The sequence below is a fragment of the Cariama cristata genome, unplaced genomic scaffold (assembly GCF_000690535.1).
Source record: "Cariama cristata isolate BGI_N322 unplaced genomic scaffold, ASM69053v1 scaffold9374, whole genome shotgun sequence".
Classification (NCBI taxonomy): domain Eukaryota; kingdom Metazoa; phylum Chordata; class Aves; order Cariamiformes; family Cariamidae; genus Cariama; species Cariama cristata.
Window position 1 is genome coordinate 26,055 of NW_009613490.1, and position 17,522 is coordinate 43,576.

A 17,522-nucleotide genomic window follows, 5' to 3' on the forward strand; every position below is an offset into this window, starting at 1 on the left:
TAGAAAAGTCTTTCTTACGTGCCAGCTCTCTTCCAGAAGGTCACACTGAGTGGCTGCAAGAATTTGTTACAGGTAGATTACACAGATGAGTGGAGCAAATCTGAAATAAAGCAACTTCAGGATGAAGTATCCCAAGCTTCCCAAAGAGCAGTACCGATTGCTTCTGGCTTGGAAAAGCCAGGACTGTCCTGAACTAGACAATGTTTCCAACAGTTTTTACATTTCAAATAATGTACATTCTTCTTTTGAGTCAAAGATGACAATTGAAAAAGGAATCTGGATTTTTTTTTAATATGCTCAATAAAAATCACATACCATTTTTTAATTATTATTTTTACAGGTGGATTTATCTAAATGACCAGAACCTGTGTATCCCAACTAGTTCTTCTTTCGTCTATGGAGCTGTGCCTATTGGAGCCAGCATATATGTGATTGGAGATCTCGATACAGGTCAGAATTAGAACTAATAACCTCCTGTTGCTTGTCTTCTTCTAGTCTTTTACATACTTGGCACTAATGAAACTGAATTTTTTTAGAATAAAAGGCTGGGACTATGTTCTGTTAAGTTACTGTGGTCTTCAGGGGAATTCTGTTGGACATACAGAAATGTACAGGTTGGTCTTACACATTGGAGCTCTTCAGAAACGAATTCAGCACTATAAGCTTTTGGTTGATTAGCAGTTTGATGATCAGAAGAGATCAAGACTAACAGTACGTTACTGCGTTTGTCTAAATATAAGAAAAAATGTTAGTGCCTGAGGTTGTTCCTCCCGTCTTTGTAGTGGTAAGCAGGTGGTTCTGCATTTTGGGGACATCATCCAGTGGTTCATATGGATGTGACAGTACCTCTTGGCTCTAAATCCCAACCGAATAAATGTGTACTAACAAACATATTCAATACTCGGCTTTCAGCATCTGGCCACGTACTGTAAAAGACATTTGGAAGACTACGTGGTTTCCTGGCCCTGTGTACATATATCAGTGGGTAACAGGGCTTTCTACAAAATATAAAAGAGAAAAATTCCAAATGTGGTGTGTTTAAGTAGATAAGAAATGCCATAGTAGTTTCTTTTTTGACAATAATTTCAACCGTACATCCAGAAACTGATTTATGTTTCTGTGCATGCTCTTGTTCATGTATTTGCCTTATTAGAGGTTAAATGTGGTGGTAGCTACAGTGTGTTTTAAGCATTTTATCTTTTTTTTGTGCATGTGTGAATTTAGGTACAAATTATGACTATGTTAGAGAATTTAAAAGAAGCACGGGAACTTGGCAGCGCACTAAACCACTATTTCCATCGGACCTCCGCCGTACTGGCTGTGCAGCTTTGCGGATTGCAAACTGCAAGCTCTTTCGACTGCAGCTTCAACAAGGATTATTCCGCATTCGCGTACCTTCTCCGTGATCCGTATGCTGACAGTGGAGGAGACTGGAAGAATTCTGCGCAGTCCACCATAATATATAGAGCTATATAAAGGAAAAGCTGAGAAATTACAGCTGAAACTTACACTGTATGCTGTGCTTTGGTATGGTAACTGTTTTTGTTTTAAATGCTTAAAAAGCTTGAGTCTCAGTTCTTGTTTCGGGAACAAATAACTTAAGTATACATTAAAAAGAAGAGAGGGGGGGAAATAAAAGGGGGGATCAAGGAAACACCTTCAGTCGTAACGATTTGGAGTTTAAACTGTTATTGAAGGAGGTTTTTTGTGTCTGAAACTGGTGGGAACTGGTATTCCTTTGGCGAAGTTTATTGAAAAGCAAAAAAGATTTAAGATGCGTTTCCCCTGAGGGGAACTGTTAAGAATAAATGTGCTATCTTGGACTGGATAGCTGTAATACACAGAAGCTATATGATAACCAACCTCCCAGGTAATCTGCAAAGACTGTTGTTTGACCAGAATGCCATAGGAGATGGTGGTGGTTGCACCTTTTATTTCTAGTCCTTCCTCAAAAGTTAAGGTCTGTGCCTAAAAATGGTGGAGGTGTGTACATAAGGTTTTTCATTCATTTGCAATGTTTTCATTCCTAGAAATATTTTTAATATATTTAAAATGGACTGATCTGAAATGGACACAGTATACTACAGAGAAGTAAACTGTTTTTTCTACGCTGTCATTTGAATAGCCTGATGAACTGGTGTGCGGATGGGTGGCATGCGTTTCTGCGTGGGCTTTGGTGGCCGTTTCCTTGAAGTAAAAAGGGAAACGGTGTTTGGAATGGTTAATGATGATTGCTGCTTTTGATAAAAGCAAAACTTGACAAATTAAAGAAAATAGGTTGAGTTCCTTTTTACTTCAGATCGCTTGCAAACTGAGAATGGTTTTAAAGACTGAGGATTATAGAAAAGTGCGTTTTATCTGTGTTGGAACAAAGGTGAAATATGACAAGGTTATATTTGTTTTGCAGAAACCATGATTTTTGAACTAAGAGTTAAGGAAAATTTGTACAGCGACTTTAATTTGGGATCAAAAGTTGGTTTACTAATGATTTCTGTGCTAAGGTACAGTCTTGTTTACTGCTGTCTGACTTTGAAAGCTGGGTTTTATGGCGTGGTTATAGTGAAGAATTTAGTATCTTGCATTTTATTTCTTACTAAGTCTTGTTCACATCAGTAGCAATATTTAATTGACTTTTGTTTGTAGTCAAGATCAGCTGGTAGAACACTTTTACCTCAATTTTTGATTTCATTATTGTTGTGATGGGTGGGATGTAACCTGTATTTATTTAAAAGGAATAAAATGAGAGAGATGGAAATAGAAATAAGACCACCTGCCCTTCAGAAAAAGAGACTTTGTATAACCAGTATTATAACTACGTACAGTACTTTCCACTCTGCAACTTTGTGGACCTCAGTCAAGCCAATCTCTGCCCTCAGTTGTGTTACTGTAAACCTTTGGCATCTTTATGGAATCATCTTAGATATGCTGAAATACAATCCCAGGCTAGTACAAAATAGTTATTTCACTGACTATTCCTTGAAGAGACATTCTGAAACTTACTTCTGCTCAGTCCTTCCATAGCGCTGATGTGTGGCTGGAATATACTCTGATTCTGAGCAAAGGGGTGGGAGGGGGGGGTTGGGGGAAGGTAGCTGCCAATCCATTGACCATTATTTATTTTTTTTTAGATTTTACAATGCTGAAGTGCTGCAAAACTTGAACTATATACATCAATTTTCTGACCTATATTAGCTGGCGTATTGAAAGGTTTATATATTTATGCATTGCGGTAAACTTGGTGAGTGTATATATATGTCCTTAGACTTTAAATTTATATATAATGCTTTACTACAGAAATGTGAACCACTATTTCCATCCTTGGCTGTCTTGTGAAATAAATCAAGTGCTGTTAGTTTATCTGTAAAACTTCCATTTTTTGGAAAATCTTCCATTGTTTAGTTTTTTGTCTTAAACAAAGTGCCAAGGTCCCATATTCAAAAGTGATGAATGTTCCTACATACCTGTTTCACTTTTGAGCTCGGTTTTCCAAGTGGCTTAGAAAACTTTCAAAAATATTACTCGGAATAGTGCAGGCTGCTATCTTTTGAGTCCCTGTAGCTTCCTAGTACACTTGAGGGCATTCAGCATCCAGAAAACCTAAGTAATAAGTGCACATAATAAATCCAAATCATATATACTCTAGCAGTGTTTTGCAGTTAAAGTTATTGAACCAAATGTTTACACTTAAAGTAGGATTAACTGTAGGTATTCTTACTTTTTTTTTTTTTTAAAAAAAACCAATTCTGCTGGTAATTGGAGTGTGTTGCGAATGCACTTGGTGAGATTTGACCAAGAAGTTTTAAGCCTCTTCACCTGAGACCATTACAAACTTAATTTCTTAGCACGCGTGTACTCCTGTCACTTTCTGCATGGTTGGTGGCCAGGGACCAAGTCTCTAGAGACATTGTCTCCTGGAGTTTCGGATGCATGCTCAAGCTGAAGATTTAAGCGCTTCTGAGATCTCAAAATTGGCTTCCTTGGCCTTGCTTCAAGAGGATGGGGATTGTTCCCCATCTGCTTTGTCTGAGGGGGCCGATCCAGGAGATGTTCTTGCCTCGGGGGGGTGTGTGGGATGGAAGGGCTGCATCTTTTGTGGCCTGACTTGTGTATGTCTGTCTGTCCAGTTCTGATCGGCAAGCCTGGTGATGAGTACATCTCTTGGGACGTGCAATAACCAGGTTTGATTGCCTCCCAGTTTGGAGCAAGGCTTTGAAGCCAAGGCTCTCCTGTCTCCAGGGAGAGCCTGATGGTACAGGTGATGGTGTGTGAGAGAGGGACAGCTATCCTCTGACTTTTCTGTGGAAAGAGACGGTCGACTTCAGTAGAGGAGGGAGGCTTTGATACCAGAGGTGCTGAGTGGAGGGAGGTCACCAGTTTCCTGAGTGCGTTGAACATGCAAACAGGTGTAGATTGAGCAGGGTTCACTGGTACATGCCACTACCCCAGCTGTCCCAGCTTTCCTGGCAGCTGCGTAGCCCTGCATATGATGGCTGAATCACATGGGAGGCGGCTCATGAATTTTCTGTTTGCAGTCCAGGGGTTTTAGGTGGTTTGGCAGTTTAGAAACTTCTTTAAGTTGTCCTTGCTTGGCACAGTAGTGTAGCCTTAATACCTTCCAGCTCATGAATTGGCACTCGGATTCAGCCGGTTCCCCCACAGGTGACTTTTTGAATTATTTTCTTAGCCAGTTGTCTGTGCAGTCTGCTGGCTTCCAAACATCAGGTTTCTAGGCACCTTCCTTACTGCTTTACCAAACTGGGTGCCTCGCTGGGGATGTGAGTTTGTTACGGTATTGAAATGCTGATGTTTTGAGACCAACATCTGTATCGTTGAACAGTGCGGCCAGCTTGGTCCCCTCCACACCTCAGATTGGTGCTGGGTCCTTGGGTGCAGGTCCCAGGTGGTTGCATCTTGAGTCAAGGTCAGCCCAATCCCAACTGAGGACTGGCTGGGTAACGTTGCAGGCTTGAGTGTCTTGGGTTGGGCCTCTGCGTCCTTTCCTTCCCCCTGCTGTAGAATTGGACAAACCCCAGCCGCTGTAATCGGAAAATCACCACCAAATATGGGCTAGGGGTTGTAGAAGATGGGAATGAATAGTGGTGGCTTTTTTTTCTCCCCTCACTCTGCCTCTTACCACAATGCCCCACCCCCCTCAAGTTTCCTCTCCTTTTTTCCGTCTGCCACAGGTTATTTTTGGAAAAACTCTGGAATTGCGAATTTAAGGATAAAATAAAAAGTTTGAGCATACAAGTGGGGAAAAAAGAAATAATACCATAAGCACACAACAGTGTCCTCTGTGCTTGTTTTACGCATGTAGTCTTGCTGCTCTGTGCAGCAGAAAGTGATTACAGAAGCAAAGGTGTAAAGTGCTGTTGCTCTCATAAAATAAATCTCTTGGGCTTCTTAGGGAGGCATACATCTAGGCCAGTCTCTGTTCCTTACCTGGCCTTGTGAGATGCTCGTATTTCTAAAGAGTCAGTGTTGGATTTCAAATTCTCATCCTTTCTGGTTTTATAACCTGAAAAAGAGACATCCTGAAGAGTCTTCTGTCGTCTTATACCACAGCAAGGTCTATCTGTCCTCAAATATTTGATCAACTATTCCTTAAGTTTTAGTTATTGTGAAATTGCTGTATCAATTCAGCTGTTCCTGGTCAAGTGACTTGCTGTAGCTTTGAGGGTACCTCATCTTTAAATGGAAGGCAAATTAATACGAGATTACACAAAAGGATAGCGGTGAATTTACAAAATCAGCTCACTAGTAACTGTGGGCAGGCTGTATCCCGTTTGCTGTTGACTGCACAAAACTTGCACATCACAGAGTCTGCCTTCTGAAGCAGAGGTTTTGCTGAAAATAGGAGTTTTTTCATCAAAGCTTCTGAAGCACCTGACTTGCTTTAAAAACTCCGCTTCCAGAAAACACCAGGCAGCTTAATTTCTTTTTTGCAATATTTCTTGTGCCTGCGTGACTTGGTAAATGCACAAATACAAAAGTGAGGGATTTAGGGAGCGTGTTTCCCTGTTTTAACTGCAGTTTCTCTGGTTGGTTCCATAAATACTGCGGCTGTACAGCCTGCATGGGTTTTGGTAACGTGCATGTGCCATGCAAAGTGCAGGATGCAATAACAAATGCACGTTGTTACAAGTGCCAAACTTTTGGTTTCCTCTGTATATACAGTAATTCAACTGTTCTATTAAAGTACAGAGATGCTTAAAATTCACTGTATTCCGAAAAAGAGCAGTGGTTCTTTCTTTTTTTTTTTTTTTTTTTAAAAATGAATGCTATTTAAAACATTGTAAGTCTTTACTTTTTAAAATACTGTTCTGCAGGTTTGTGTTACTCTTCACCGCTGCCTTGAGACATCACTCCATGTGATGCATATGGACACTTTGCTCTTTATTAGAGCGCTAGTGCCATGCAAGTATATAATAAATGGCAGCTGACAACAGGTTTTAGTATTTATAAATACTTGGATAAAGTGCAATTTGTTTGCATTAATCTTATCTGCAGAAGGAAAGCTGTGTCTCAAAGTGTGACTATCCCCGGGGACACAGGCGTACTGAAGATTGTAGCTAAGGTTTGTATTGGTGCACTCACAGCGATGCTTTCCTAGGAGTTATTTTTAATTTGGGGTACAGACCCTTTTTGCCTCTAATGTTAGCATCAACGTTTTGGGGTTTGTGTTCTCTTAACTCTTTAACTACTTAAACAGCTAACAGCTTCTTGGGGTCGGTGGGAGGGGTGTTAATTATATACATATTTGTTTTGCAGTTAGAAGCTGCTATTTCCATCTTCTCTTGGAGTATTTCCTTTTACCATTAAGGAACGAGTACAGGCCTGCATTTCAGTCATCAGTGCTGTAGCCTTTTGACATTTGTCATTTTCTGTTGCTCTTCCTTGTTTGTTATTGGAGTTGAGAGCTGCCTCGGTAGGGGCTGTGTTTCCGTGATACGCTACTTGTGAAAGAAAAGGAAGGAGATCTGTCGGATCACTTCAGATTGGGAAGGTGAGCCAGTAAAAGCTGACTTGGAGATATCGCTGTAAACCCAGTAAGATTTGGGTAACGCACCGCTTGTTTTCTGTCGGGGTTGCCATCCGTGTGCTCTGAAGTTTATTGATAGGTTGGACACCTGCTGTCCAGCATCCCTACGGCTTTTGTTGGGGGCTTTTTGTTGTTGTTTTGGTTTTTTTCCTCTTTTTTTTCTTTTTGTTTGTTTGTCTGTTTTGGGGGTTTTTTGGTTGTTTTGGGTTTTTTGTTGTGTGGTTTTTTGTGTGTGTGTGTTTTTTTTTTTGTTTTTTTTTTTTCCCCCTGGGAAAATCCTTATTGTAGGGAAGGACTGCAGCCAGGGTTTAAGGTGACATCTCTGATCCATGCCCTGTGTGACACTCTAACCAAACTGCTGTTGTACTTCAGTAATCAGTTCTCCCAAATTTTTTATCAACAGGTGAGCTAGAAGAATAGACTAAAACCATGTGAAGTGCCTAACTAGATAAACACCTGCTAAAAAGGATTAACAGTAATAGGAGAATTAAACTATAAACTGCTACCAACGGGTGATTATGTTGTAAATTTGTTGGTGATACAGAATCTTAAAGATATTTTTTAAAAAGGCTTATTCTAGGTAGCTGCTTATTAGTTATAAAAATAATTAAAATACATAAAGAATTTGTTTAGAATAATATTTGAAGGTTATTTGAAATAATCTATTGAAATGTCTTGAAAAGCGAGCTGGAAGATTGGAACTTTTCAATGTAAAATGCTAAATCTTGTTGCCCAGAATTTTTGCAGGGTTTCATGTGAATAATGAACACCTGCCAGAGCGCATCAGTAAACAAACACGCTCAATGCTGTTGCCTACCTATGCCCTTGAATTTTCATAATGAAATGAGACTACTGAGCCCTTGTGAAAGCTGGTGGATCTAATTGCAATAATAGGATAGAAAGAAGCATCCCCAGTGTAAGTAACATTATTTTACTGATAAAACATGAAAATGTAGTTTTAGTATTTTTAAGTACTTGGTGCTTTTGAATCACCACTTAATGCCCTTGATGAATTTATTTTTTCTTTGCCCTTTCCTCCCCTTTTTTTTTTTTGGTTAATGCTAAGACATCCTCTGTTTTTGTCAAGGGCAAGTTTCTTTCATTTGTAGTTCTAAACCCAGTCAGAACCTGAAAGATACCGTTTAAGCAGTCTGTACAGTGGGCTGCTTTTACAAGTACAATTTCTGTGCATCCTGTTAGCATGCTGCCACCTCTTCTAATTTCAGAATAGAGAAAAACCTATGGAACAATCTTGTACCTGATGAGAGCAAGAGTTGTTTTGGAAAGTCTAAATTTCAGTATTCAATAGGCAGTGTGCTACAAAAACTCATCCCTGGCTGCTCTTGAGGTTCTCACCTTAACAGTCTCACATGCTAAAGCCTTGGCTAGGAAGCATCTGTTTTATTAATTTACACGTGATAGCAGGAAAGCATTATTATCCTTGTTGCTTGTTTCGCTATTTTCAGGTCTTAAAAGGTGAAGTCTGCTTAATTATTAGAGTAAGTAAACCAGTACACTGGGGTATCTGGCAAGGTGGTCAAGTTGAACAATGCTGACATTCTTTAAAGCTCATTCTTTAAAGTTTCCTTCTGAAGGGAAGCCAGGGAGTACCCTCTTAAGAAATACTTTCAGACTCTTTCAGAGCTAGTCTTAAAATAGTCCAAAGGACTCTTCTGGATTGCTTAGAGAAACCGGGATCTGTTCTAGCTTTTGTTTTCTTGGGGAAACAGCTGCAAAGTCAATTTTAAGCTTTTTTTTTTTTCCTTCCTGACTTCCAAAACATAATGATTTGCTTCTTGTAATTGAAACTTTTTTGTATTTAAGGGTCTGAGACTGTATTTTGCAGTATGTGGTGAGTGTTCTGTCATATCTTGGTCTAGGCGATGTAAACGGCAAGCTGTGTTCTGGTGGACTCCTAGAAGATAGCACTGCGGTGTTAAGGGGGGAGGAGAAGTATCGGTAAAACAAGAAGATTCTCCTTGTACTGCACATGGCCTTGCTGTGTGTATCCGATGGGGCAAGAAGCCGTTTTTGGCACAGAGCTCATGTGATTGCCACCCCTTGCTGCCCTCAGTGTTTGGGAGCGTGGCTGGGACGTTACGCAGCTGCAGATGTGTGGAGTGCCAGAGAGGACTCAAGGCTGTGGCTGGCTGAGAATTGATCCCCGAAGCCCTGTCAAACCAACAGACGCAGATTCCTGGGCGTATGCTGAGCATAATGCTGCTTTCTGGTCTCCGTTGTTTTGTCTTTTGCTCTTATTATCAGGATTTTGCTTTCACTCTTGCCCCAAATTTACTTTTGAATGCATTGCTTTTGCCGATGATCGCTAGGAAGAGCTTCTGTGGGTTGGAGGACGTCCACGCAAACTTCATCTCTCTGTGCACTGGCTTTTTGCACCTCTCTGCATCCTTTAACTCCACTCGGTGTATGTGGGGAAAGTCCTTAATACGTGATGAAATTACTTTTCATCAAGCTCTTAAAACTAATGTCTGCAGATCGTTAGAGATCACCTGAACATCTGTAGGCAATCCTGGTGGTAGAACATGCGTAGCCCACTCCCGTGTATGAGTGTTACTTGTGGCTGGACGTCTGCCGCCTTGTCCGTGGGGAAAAAAAAGCCCCTATTCCCAGCTACCTCATTTTTTTTTTCTTTGCACTTTGTCAGATCTTTTGTTGTTTTGTTTTAAATTGCGTTTTGTCCTTCAATAAAAAAACTAAAAGCAGACAAGAAGCAGGGCAGAATGATGCCGTTGTCCAAGGACAGTTTACTTTAATTTCATTTTAAATGCATGTTTCTGTACGAAAAGACCAAGATTGACCTGCAGCTGCTGTAAAAAGTAACTAAAAAATTTATATTACTTGAAAGTAACTATTATACTTGTAAATGAGAGAAGCAACTGTTCTGACAATTTTTACATAGGAAGAAATCTGTTTAAAAATAGAAGTGTCTGCTCTTTTAAGGACAGATCAGATAGTTTTCTCTCTGCTTCTACTCTGTACTGGTTTGCCTATGAACTTGATCCATTATCTTGATAGAGAGATTCACTGATTTTTCTGTAATGTCTAATCTGGAATTTTTTTTTCCATGGAGTTCCCCATTTACTCACCTACAGAGGAAAAACTGTCCAAATAAATACCCACCTCCTGTACCTGAGACTCTGTCTTTGCCCATTTCTTTGGAGTCTTCAAGTATGCAGGGTTTTGCTTAGCTTGAAGAATTAAAAAAAAAAAAAAGGTGTGTTTTCTTCTGCTTCTAAAGGTGCTATTTTGACATATTTTTGAATTCCTTTCACTGTGCTTGACTTCTTAAAGTACCAATGTAAGCTGATAATCAGCTCCTGTTTGTTCTCGGGGTTTTTCTTTTTGGGGTATTCAGTCTTCTTTTTTTTTGTGTGTGTGTAAAAAACATCCCTTTTCATAAAGACAGCTTCCGAACTGTCAAAGGCCTTAAGAATACAAAATGTAACGGGAAAATGCTGCCTTTTTTTCTTCCTTTGTAAAGGCAAAACAAGAAATGCTTCATGGGGGACATTTTCCTCTAAAATTTTAAGTAGCAGCTCATACTAACTTTGAATTAAATGTAGCAAACATTTTACTGGCCATGCACACAAAGAGTAGGGATAAATCAAGGAGCTATTCATGTCTCTGCAGACCGTACCAATTAGCTGCTAATTCCAGAGCTTTCTATTGGCATCATGGTGGCTATTCCGTAAATATTAATCTGCTTGGGCTTGGTCCCAGGACCTGGCTGTGTGTTGTTCCCTGTGTGTCGGGGACGTGCTGACCTACGTGGCGGTCGGAGCATCTGGATGTTGGGCCAGGTATGGGTTTTGCCTCAGCCCTCATCTGTTCAGCCCTTGTTCCAGAGGCAAGGCTGGCAAGGCCTGTTGACCCGAAGGGTTTAACCGCCCCGTGCCACGGGTGGTCCGGAGGTAGAAGGAGGGAAGGTACTGACTGCTGCCATCGCTAGAGTGACATCAGCTTGCTAGCTCTGAGGAGAAGGCTCTTGTAGATGGAAACCATGGAGTAGACAGCTGAATTTTAGTCCTGTATAGGAACTTTGTTGTCGCCCTTATTGTGCTGTCTTTATTTTTGTTTAATCCGTATCGTCAGTTCAGTTTAGGGATTTGGTAACTTAACATTGCTGAAAGCTTTTCTTCTTTCTGTGGAGGACATAAAAAACGGTACTCCTGCCCTGTCTGAAGCAGCTGGAAGGATCGGGGGGTTGATGTTTGAACTTACCCCATCTCCAGACATCAGGTTACTGCCCTTTCGTAGGCTTCACAGTCCCAGTGGTGTAGCATTTCCCAGTCTTGTTAATCTAAGAGCCCTTTAACCTTCTGAAAAGAGTCCAGAGACTGCCTTGTCATTCTACTCCACGTTGGGTGCTGCCCTCTGGACCATCCTTCCGAACTCATCCGGGAACCGGGGGCGGGTAGCCTTCACGAGGAGTATCTGCATTACCTGCAGCACTGTCTGAAAAACAGCCAGTAAATGAGGGACCATGGAGAACCCTACTGAGCTTGCAAATCCTTGATCCTCTTATTTTCGGGACGGCTGAAGAGCAGCACCATTCATTGCCAGGCCTGTGCTCAGAGTCTGAGCCTTGCAGCTGCACCCTGGCAGCATGGGTAAGGATGCGTCCACTCTGTCCCGTACATAAGGGGAAGATGTAAAGGTATATGGGCTGAGTGTTACAGGAGATCTAATATTTTGCATTTGTTGTATTTAAATCTGAAAATCTTGGAGGCTCCAGAACTATTTCTGTTGGGTAGAACAGCAAGTATTGCCCTAAAGAACTGGGGAGCTCCTGGCCACCTGGCTTCCCCCCCACTTTTTTTTTTTTTTGAGAAAACAGAAGTGTGTAACTGCTTCTCAGTTTGTATGCTTACTATTTAATAATCTGAAGTGGGAGCCTGGAAAGCTGAGATTGCTTTTTCCTTTTGCCATGAAAAGGAAAAAGCAAGATTTCTTCATGTTAGATGCTCTGCCTTCAGAGTTTTCATTGGGTAAACCATGTTTGCTGAATACCGTGAATCTTGTAGGATAGGGCTAAAGAATTGAAATACATATTATATGAATGATGACTGATATAGTCTGACTTTGTACTGTACAAATACTCTGTTTTAGCATGAGCGAATGAAATAACCACTACATTGATTAATCCAATTATGATATCTGTATTCCAGGAACCAAGTAATAGGAGGGTGTTAGAACATAATGCCATGTTGCGGCTGCTCATAAAGGTTCAGTGTTCTGTTAAATCTAAGATCTTGATAATTACCAGGATATCATCAGAATATATTGCCACTTTTTCTACAGAAATTATGTCAGTGTGGTGTGGTAGAAACAGTCACCTGGTCTTGTTTACCATTGCTGGCATGCAGCTTGACAGCAAGGTCTATTCCCATCATCCAGCTGTCATGCTTTGACTTCTGTATTACAGATGTATTTACTGTTACAGGCTTTTTGTGTACGTACGTTATCTGTGGGTCTTTTTGTGCTTTGTGTGGGAATGGAGTTTTTGCTTTTATTTGTTTATGTGCCCGCTCCCGTGTCTTCCTGGGTTGCTTTAGAAACGAATCCATTAATCGCTTGGGGCCAGGCTTTGGAATGCTCTGGCCTGAGTATGTTGAGTTACTTCTGTTAAAAACAGGGAAAAATAAGACGTAAATGCTCTTTGGCCTCAATCAAACTATGCAATATAGCGCACCAGAGCGCTGAATTCCTTGTGATACAGAAGTGCATGGCTCTTGTGTCCTTCTCGATCCAGTCCTTGGTCCAAGGTTAGGAGAACTTGTACTCAATGGCTGCCCAAGAATCTTGCATCCAAATCAACGCTTGTTCCCTGGTTTTCCTCCTCCCTCTGCCTGCCTGGCCTGTCGGTTTATTAGGTGTTTTGACTCTGAATGATGTGCTGTCAAAGTGTATCCCTCCTGTCAGTCTTGTACTGTTGTCGATCAGAGCTTGTCTTGTAAAGCTGCTGGCGTGGCTTACCCGCTGGAGTAAGTTGGGGGCCGCTTCGTGATGTTTGCATGTTTTTGCTCTAGAGCATGTCAGGGATTTTGGGTTTGCCGTGCCCCCCCAACTAGATGTAGGTCTTGCTTTTCTGTTCCTGTGTTGTTCAGTTGCGAGTCTGGTGCTTACAGTAAAGAGTACTTGTGATGTCTCAAATTCAGTCCAAGTAAGTTTTCATTTCCACCATTTGTGCGCGTGTATGAGTTTGACATTGCTGCTTCCATGGCAATTCAGGGATAAATGCCCGTGTGGTCAGCGCTGCTGGTAAAGGTTCTTTGTTCTCCCATTGCTTCATTTTTCCAGTGAAGTTTGGTCTGTGTGTTCCTCTTCTTCCCTCTATTAAATGCTAATAAAACCGGGATTCTCTTTTCCCCTGGTTCTACATCCCGTGAGTAGCTCTTCTCACCTTTACATGCGTTCTTCTGAGTAGCTTGCCTATATTTGTCATTTACTTAACCCACCTTGTACCTCACACTGCTTCTCCCTCCTGACTCCGTTGACTATTTTGTCTTTAATTGTAGTTAACCTTGATTTATTTCTCTGATTTCAAAAAGGGATTTCAGTGCATAACACGGGAGACAAACAGAAAGTCTCTCTGCAGATGTCTGTGTAATATTTGTTCCCTCCCCAGCACATACAGCGTAAGGGGTTCAGCCTCTTCCATCCCTAACCCCAGGTTTTTCCTAGTGCTAGCCAGAACAAAGCCTGAAGGCGTTTCTTATTTCTTTTGGTAATTGAAAAATATTTGGAGATTTTCTTCTTTGGAAGTAGCCACTGCAGAGGAGCAGCTGGCATGCAAGAGGGTTGTTATGCTTCCATATTCAGTATTTTTAATTGAGGAACAAATAATTTATTTTGGGGAAAAATGTAAATTTTTTTGTATTGTATGTCAAAGTGGCCTTTATAGGAAAAGCACATGAAATACTTAGATTAAAATTGCTTAGTTGTGTAATTTTAGTGGGGATTTTTCTATTGACAAGGTTTCTATGCATTTTTCAAAATATACTTGCTGTCTTGTGTTAGAATTATTGGAAATGTTTTTAAAAACATGTATTACCACATTTTTCCATGGTTGATCCCTTTACTGTCATTCCTTTTGAATACTACAAAGACTTTTAATTAACCCTGGAAATTAATTTCCCCCCACAAATATTTACATTAAGCCAATATAATGAGTTATAGAATGGATATGTAGCTTTAAGGGAATAAGCCCAGTAGTGTAGCTTAATTACGGAGAGATCTTTTTGGAGAAGGGCAGTACACGGTGTTTCAATTGCACTTAAAAGACTAGATTAGCAAATTAAGTTTTTGCTGTACCTCACTAGGATTTTTCTAAACTGTTTCCATCCCGTATTGTTTGCACTCGAGCATTATTTAAATATGTGCTATTTGTGCAGTATGCAATTCTCCTTCGTTCAGGATAATACTACTGTTAAGAGACAGGAAAAGTTTTGGAAAGTGTGTGGTACCCTAATGGATGGGACATGAGTTTGGGGGAGGGACGAGAGGAAAGTTAGATCCATCAGTGTATTTTTCCAGTTAATTATGCACACATTTTCACATTAGCTGAGACTAAAGTGACTGAACTTACAACTGAATTGTAAGTAAAATCAGTGGTTGGGGGGTGGGGGAAAACAAAGAAGGGCTTTGCAGAACTGCAGGCAAAGATACCCTTTGGTTGCACTGCAGTGCGATTGCCTTGACTGCCTATGCAAAGTATAACCCGAGTTTGATACGTCAGACCCTTCTGTTATTGCTCTGACTTTTACTTTCTCTTCTTGAGGTGTTATTGTAAGGCTTGCTAAGTAGAACCTTCCTGGGAACATTCCTCAAGTGACGCTTCAGTTTTATCACTTTATGTTTGTATTTTTAATTTTTGTTCTTGTTTCTGTTTCCTAAGAGATCCTACCACACTGTCGGTAGGTTAATGTAAGTGCAAGCTTTTAGGCATAGTAACAAACGAACATCGCATGCTACCATGTGTTCTCATCATTGAAGAAAAATGTGCAATTTTAATGGCACTTGGACCTATTGCTGAAACACTGGGTTTTGCAATGGAACAAACTCCCAACAATTGAAAACACTCTGTGTCTACATTAGATGTCTTGAAAGTGAAGAAAAAGACAGTTACTCCACTTGTACCCACAGATAATTTGGTATTGATTTTTTTTAAAAAAAAAAAAAAAGTTTTGTGATCTTTTACTAGAAAAATATGCATTTCTTCGTTTACTTTAGCTGCCATAAATTGCCCAGTGCAGAGTCTGGTCCACCTCCATCCATTTATTTTCACGCAGTAGTTGCACACAGAATTGTAACAGCAAAGCAGGAAAGCGGTTTGGTTACTTACCAGTAACCTCCCGTGCAGAATTGCTTTGTGGCTCACACACGATACGAAAAGGGACACAAGAATTTTCCTGGATTAAGTAGCACTCGCTTTGTTTACGTGTTCAGTATAATGTTGGGTGACTAAAGGGAGGTTCCCTTTTTAAAGTATTTGACTTGTGCTTTGGGGACTTAGTGGCCACTGTGCAAATTGTGCTGTAATATTGTACCAAGGATCAGTGAAAGTGTTTTATCTTTTTTAATGTTGTTTGTATTTGACCGGGTTTTATAAATGTAAGAAAACAGAGTGTTGTATTTTGATCTGAAATTTGCGTATGGTAAAAGTAACTTTGCTTTATGTATTGGAGGTTTGTTCAGAACTTGAATTATTTTATAGAAGGGTACAGACCAAAATTAATTGTCTTAAAGGTGTTTAATAAACTAACCAAATAAAACATTGATGGTTTGAAAACTTGTTAACCGCTCCTTATGCTGCTTTTTTCTATCTTTAAAAGAAAGGAAGAACGTAGTTCAAGATTTTCTCTCAAGGTCTTGTGAAAAAATGAGGAGGAAAAAAAAAAGTAGTAGATTTTATAAATATCATCTCCCATGAGTTATCTGTTTTATTATTAAACATTCCTATATGCCAGAAGTTTAATCAAAGGGGAAAACCCAAAGGAAATAAATGGAGGAGGAAAGGCTGAGGAAAGAAGGGGAGGTGGGAGCAGTCCCTCCCCGGCTCTGTCGGGGCGGTAGATGCTTAGGGCTGCTGGGCCCTGGGTGGTGGTGATGGCCGCTCCATCGTGGGAGAAATGCGAGTGGGAAGGAGCTTCTGCTCACCTGTAAAAGCTCTCACAGTTGTTTGAAGGTCTCCGTTCTCCCCTGCAGTCACCTTCACTCGTCCTCTTCACAAATACCGCTGCTTTCATGTGACCTTTAAAAGCAGAGGAGAAAAATCTGTGAAGCGTAACTGCTCCCAAGGGCGGGTACAGACAGCTCATTCCAGGGCTGCCAGATATTTGGCGACCCTCAGTTGCGCCATGGCGTGCGTACGTAACCTCTTCAAGTTCACAGGTCTGGACTTTTTTTAAGATGCCAAGCAGCTGCAACTCAAATTAGGCAATACGCTTCCTTTGTGCTGCGCTTCTCCCTTTTACTGATGTACCAGCCATTGCTTTGCTAGTGCTGCCTCCGCTGAGACAGGAGAGCCAGGGCGGGGGCTTTTGGCTGTTAATAGGAGGGATAGCGTCGTCTGTGATTATAGGTGGGGGTGCCACGACAGCCATAAACTCAGCCACCGCAGTAGTCCTATACCTTTTGATCTTCAGAAAAATACATGATTTCACCCGGAGTTCTGTCTACCTTTTCTTGAATAAAAGGAGACTGAGGGAAGGCCAAAGGTGAGGTAGGAGTCAAGGTCAAGCTGAGGTTTGGGGTACCTCGGGCAAGGAATGAAGGGGGAAGGCAGAGTGCAAAACTGGGTGCTCTAAACGCGTAGTCTAAAAGAGACGGTATTAGGACAGAAAGGTGGAATTTGCTCAATAAAAGCCTTTTCTTGCTTAGTTCAACAGCCATGCCAAGCGAAGTGCAGGTCCTGAACTGCCAGCCAGTTTGGTGCAGAGAGCCCGAGGCCTCCAGTGTAAACACAGGCTGATGATGGGGAATCTCGTGTTGATTTACCCTTGTTGCTGGTGTTCCCATGGTTATGGCTGCGTAGATGGGCTCTGCCATATCTCCCCTGTCTTACTAAGTCTCAGAAACAAAGACGGGAGGGTGAACTTGGATTTATCTTTATTCCACAGCCTGGAATCCTAACAGAAAGGGAAGAGGGCTGCTGCCTGGTTTCCTTTACCTTTTATGCACAGAGGAAATGTAACTTGAAGTTTCCATTTCTTCTTCTTTTTACCCCCTCAATTTTTTTTCTAAAATATCGCAGAAGAAATCCAGAACTGGTTCCTTAAACAGGATTTTTCAGCCGAGGCTCTCGACGCCTGGGAGAAAAGCCTCCCTGTGCCTCCTTAATTCCAAGGTACTTGCCCAGAAGGCCCCATACTGAGTTCAGGCAACAGGACTTGTGACTCCCGTGATGTCTGTGCCACAGGGAATCACAGTTGTCCATGAGCTTCTACCCCAACCTGAG

The 17,522-nt window shown here is 41.1% G+C and overlaps 1 protein-coding gene across 1 annotated transcript in view; it reads left to right on the top strand.

The window, feature by feature from the left end:
• The window catches only part of GAN (gigaxonin), a 26,911-nt gene extending 25,505 nt beyond the window's left edge, over window positions 1–1,406 (top strand). The window contains exons 11-12 of the mRNA XM_009699049.1: window positions 341–450; window positions 1,225–1,406. Coding sequence (XP_009697351.1) covers window positions 341–450; window positions 1,225–1,406 — 292 coding nt within the window. The remainder of the gene's footprint in view (window positions 1–340; window positions 451–1,224) is intronic.
• Window positions 1,407–17,522: the final 16,116 nt, after the last annotated feature.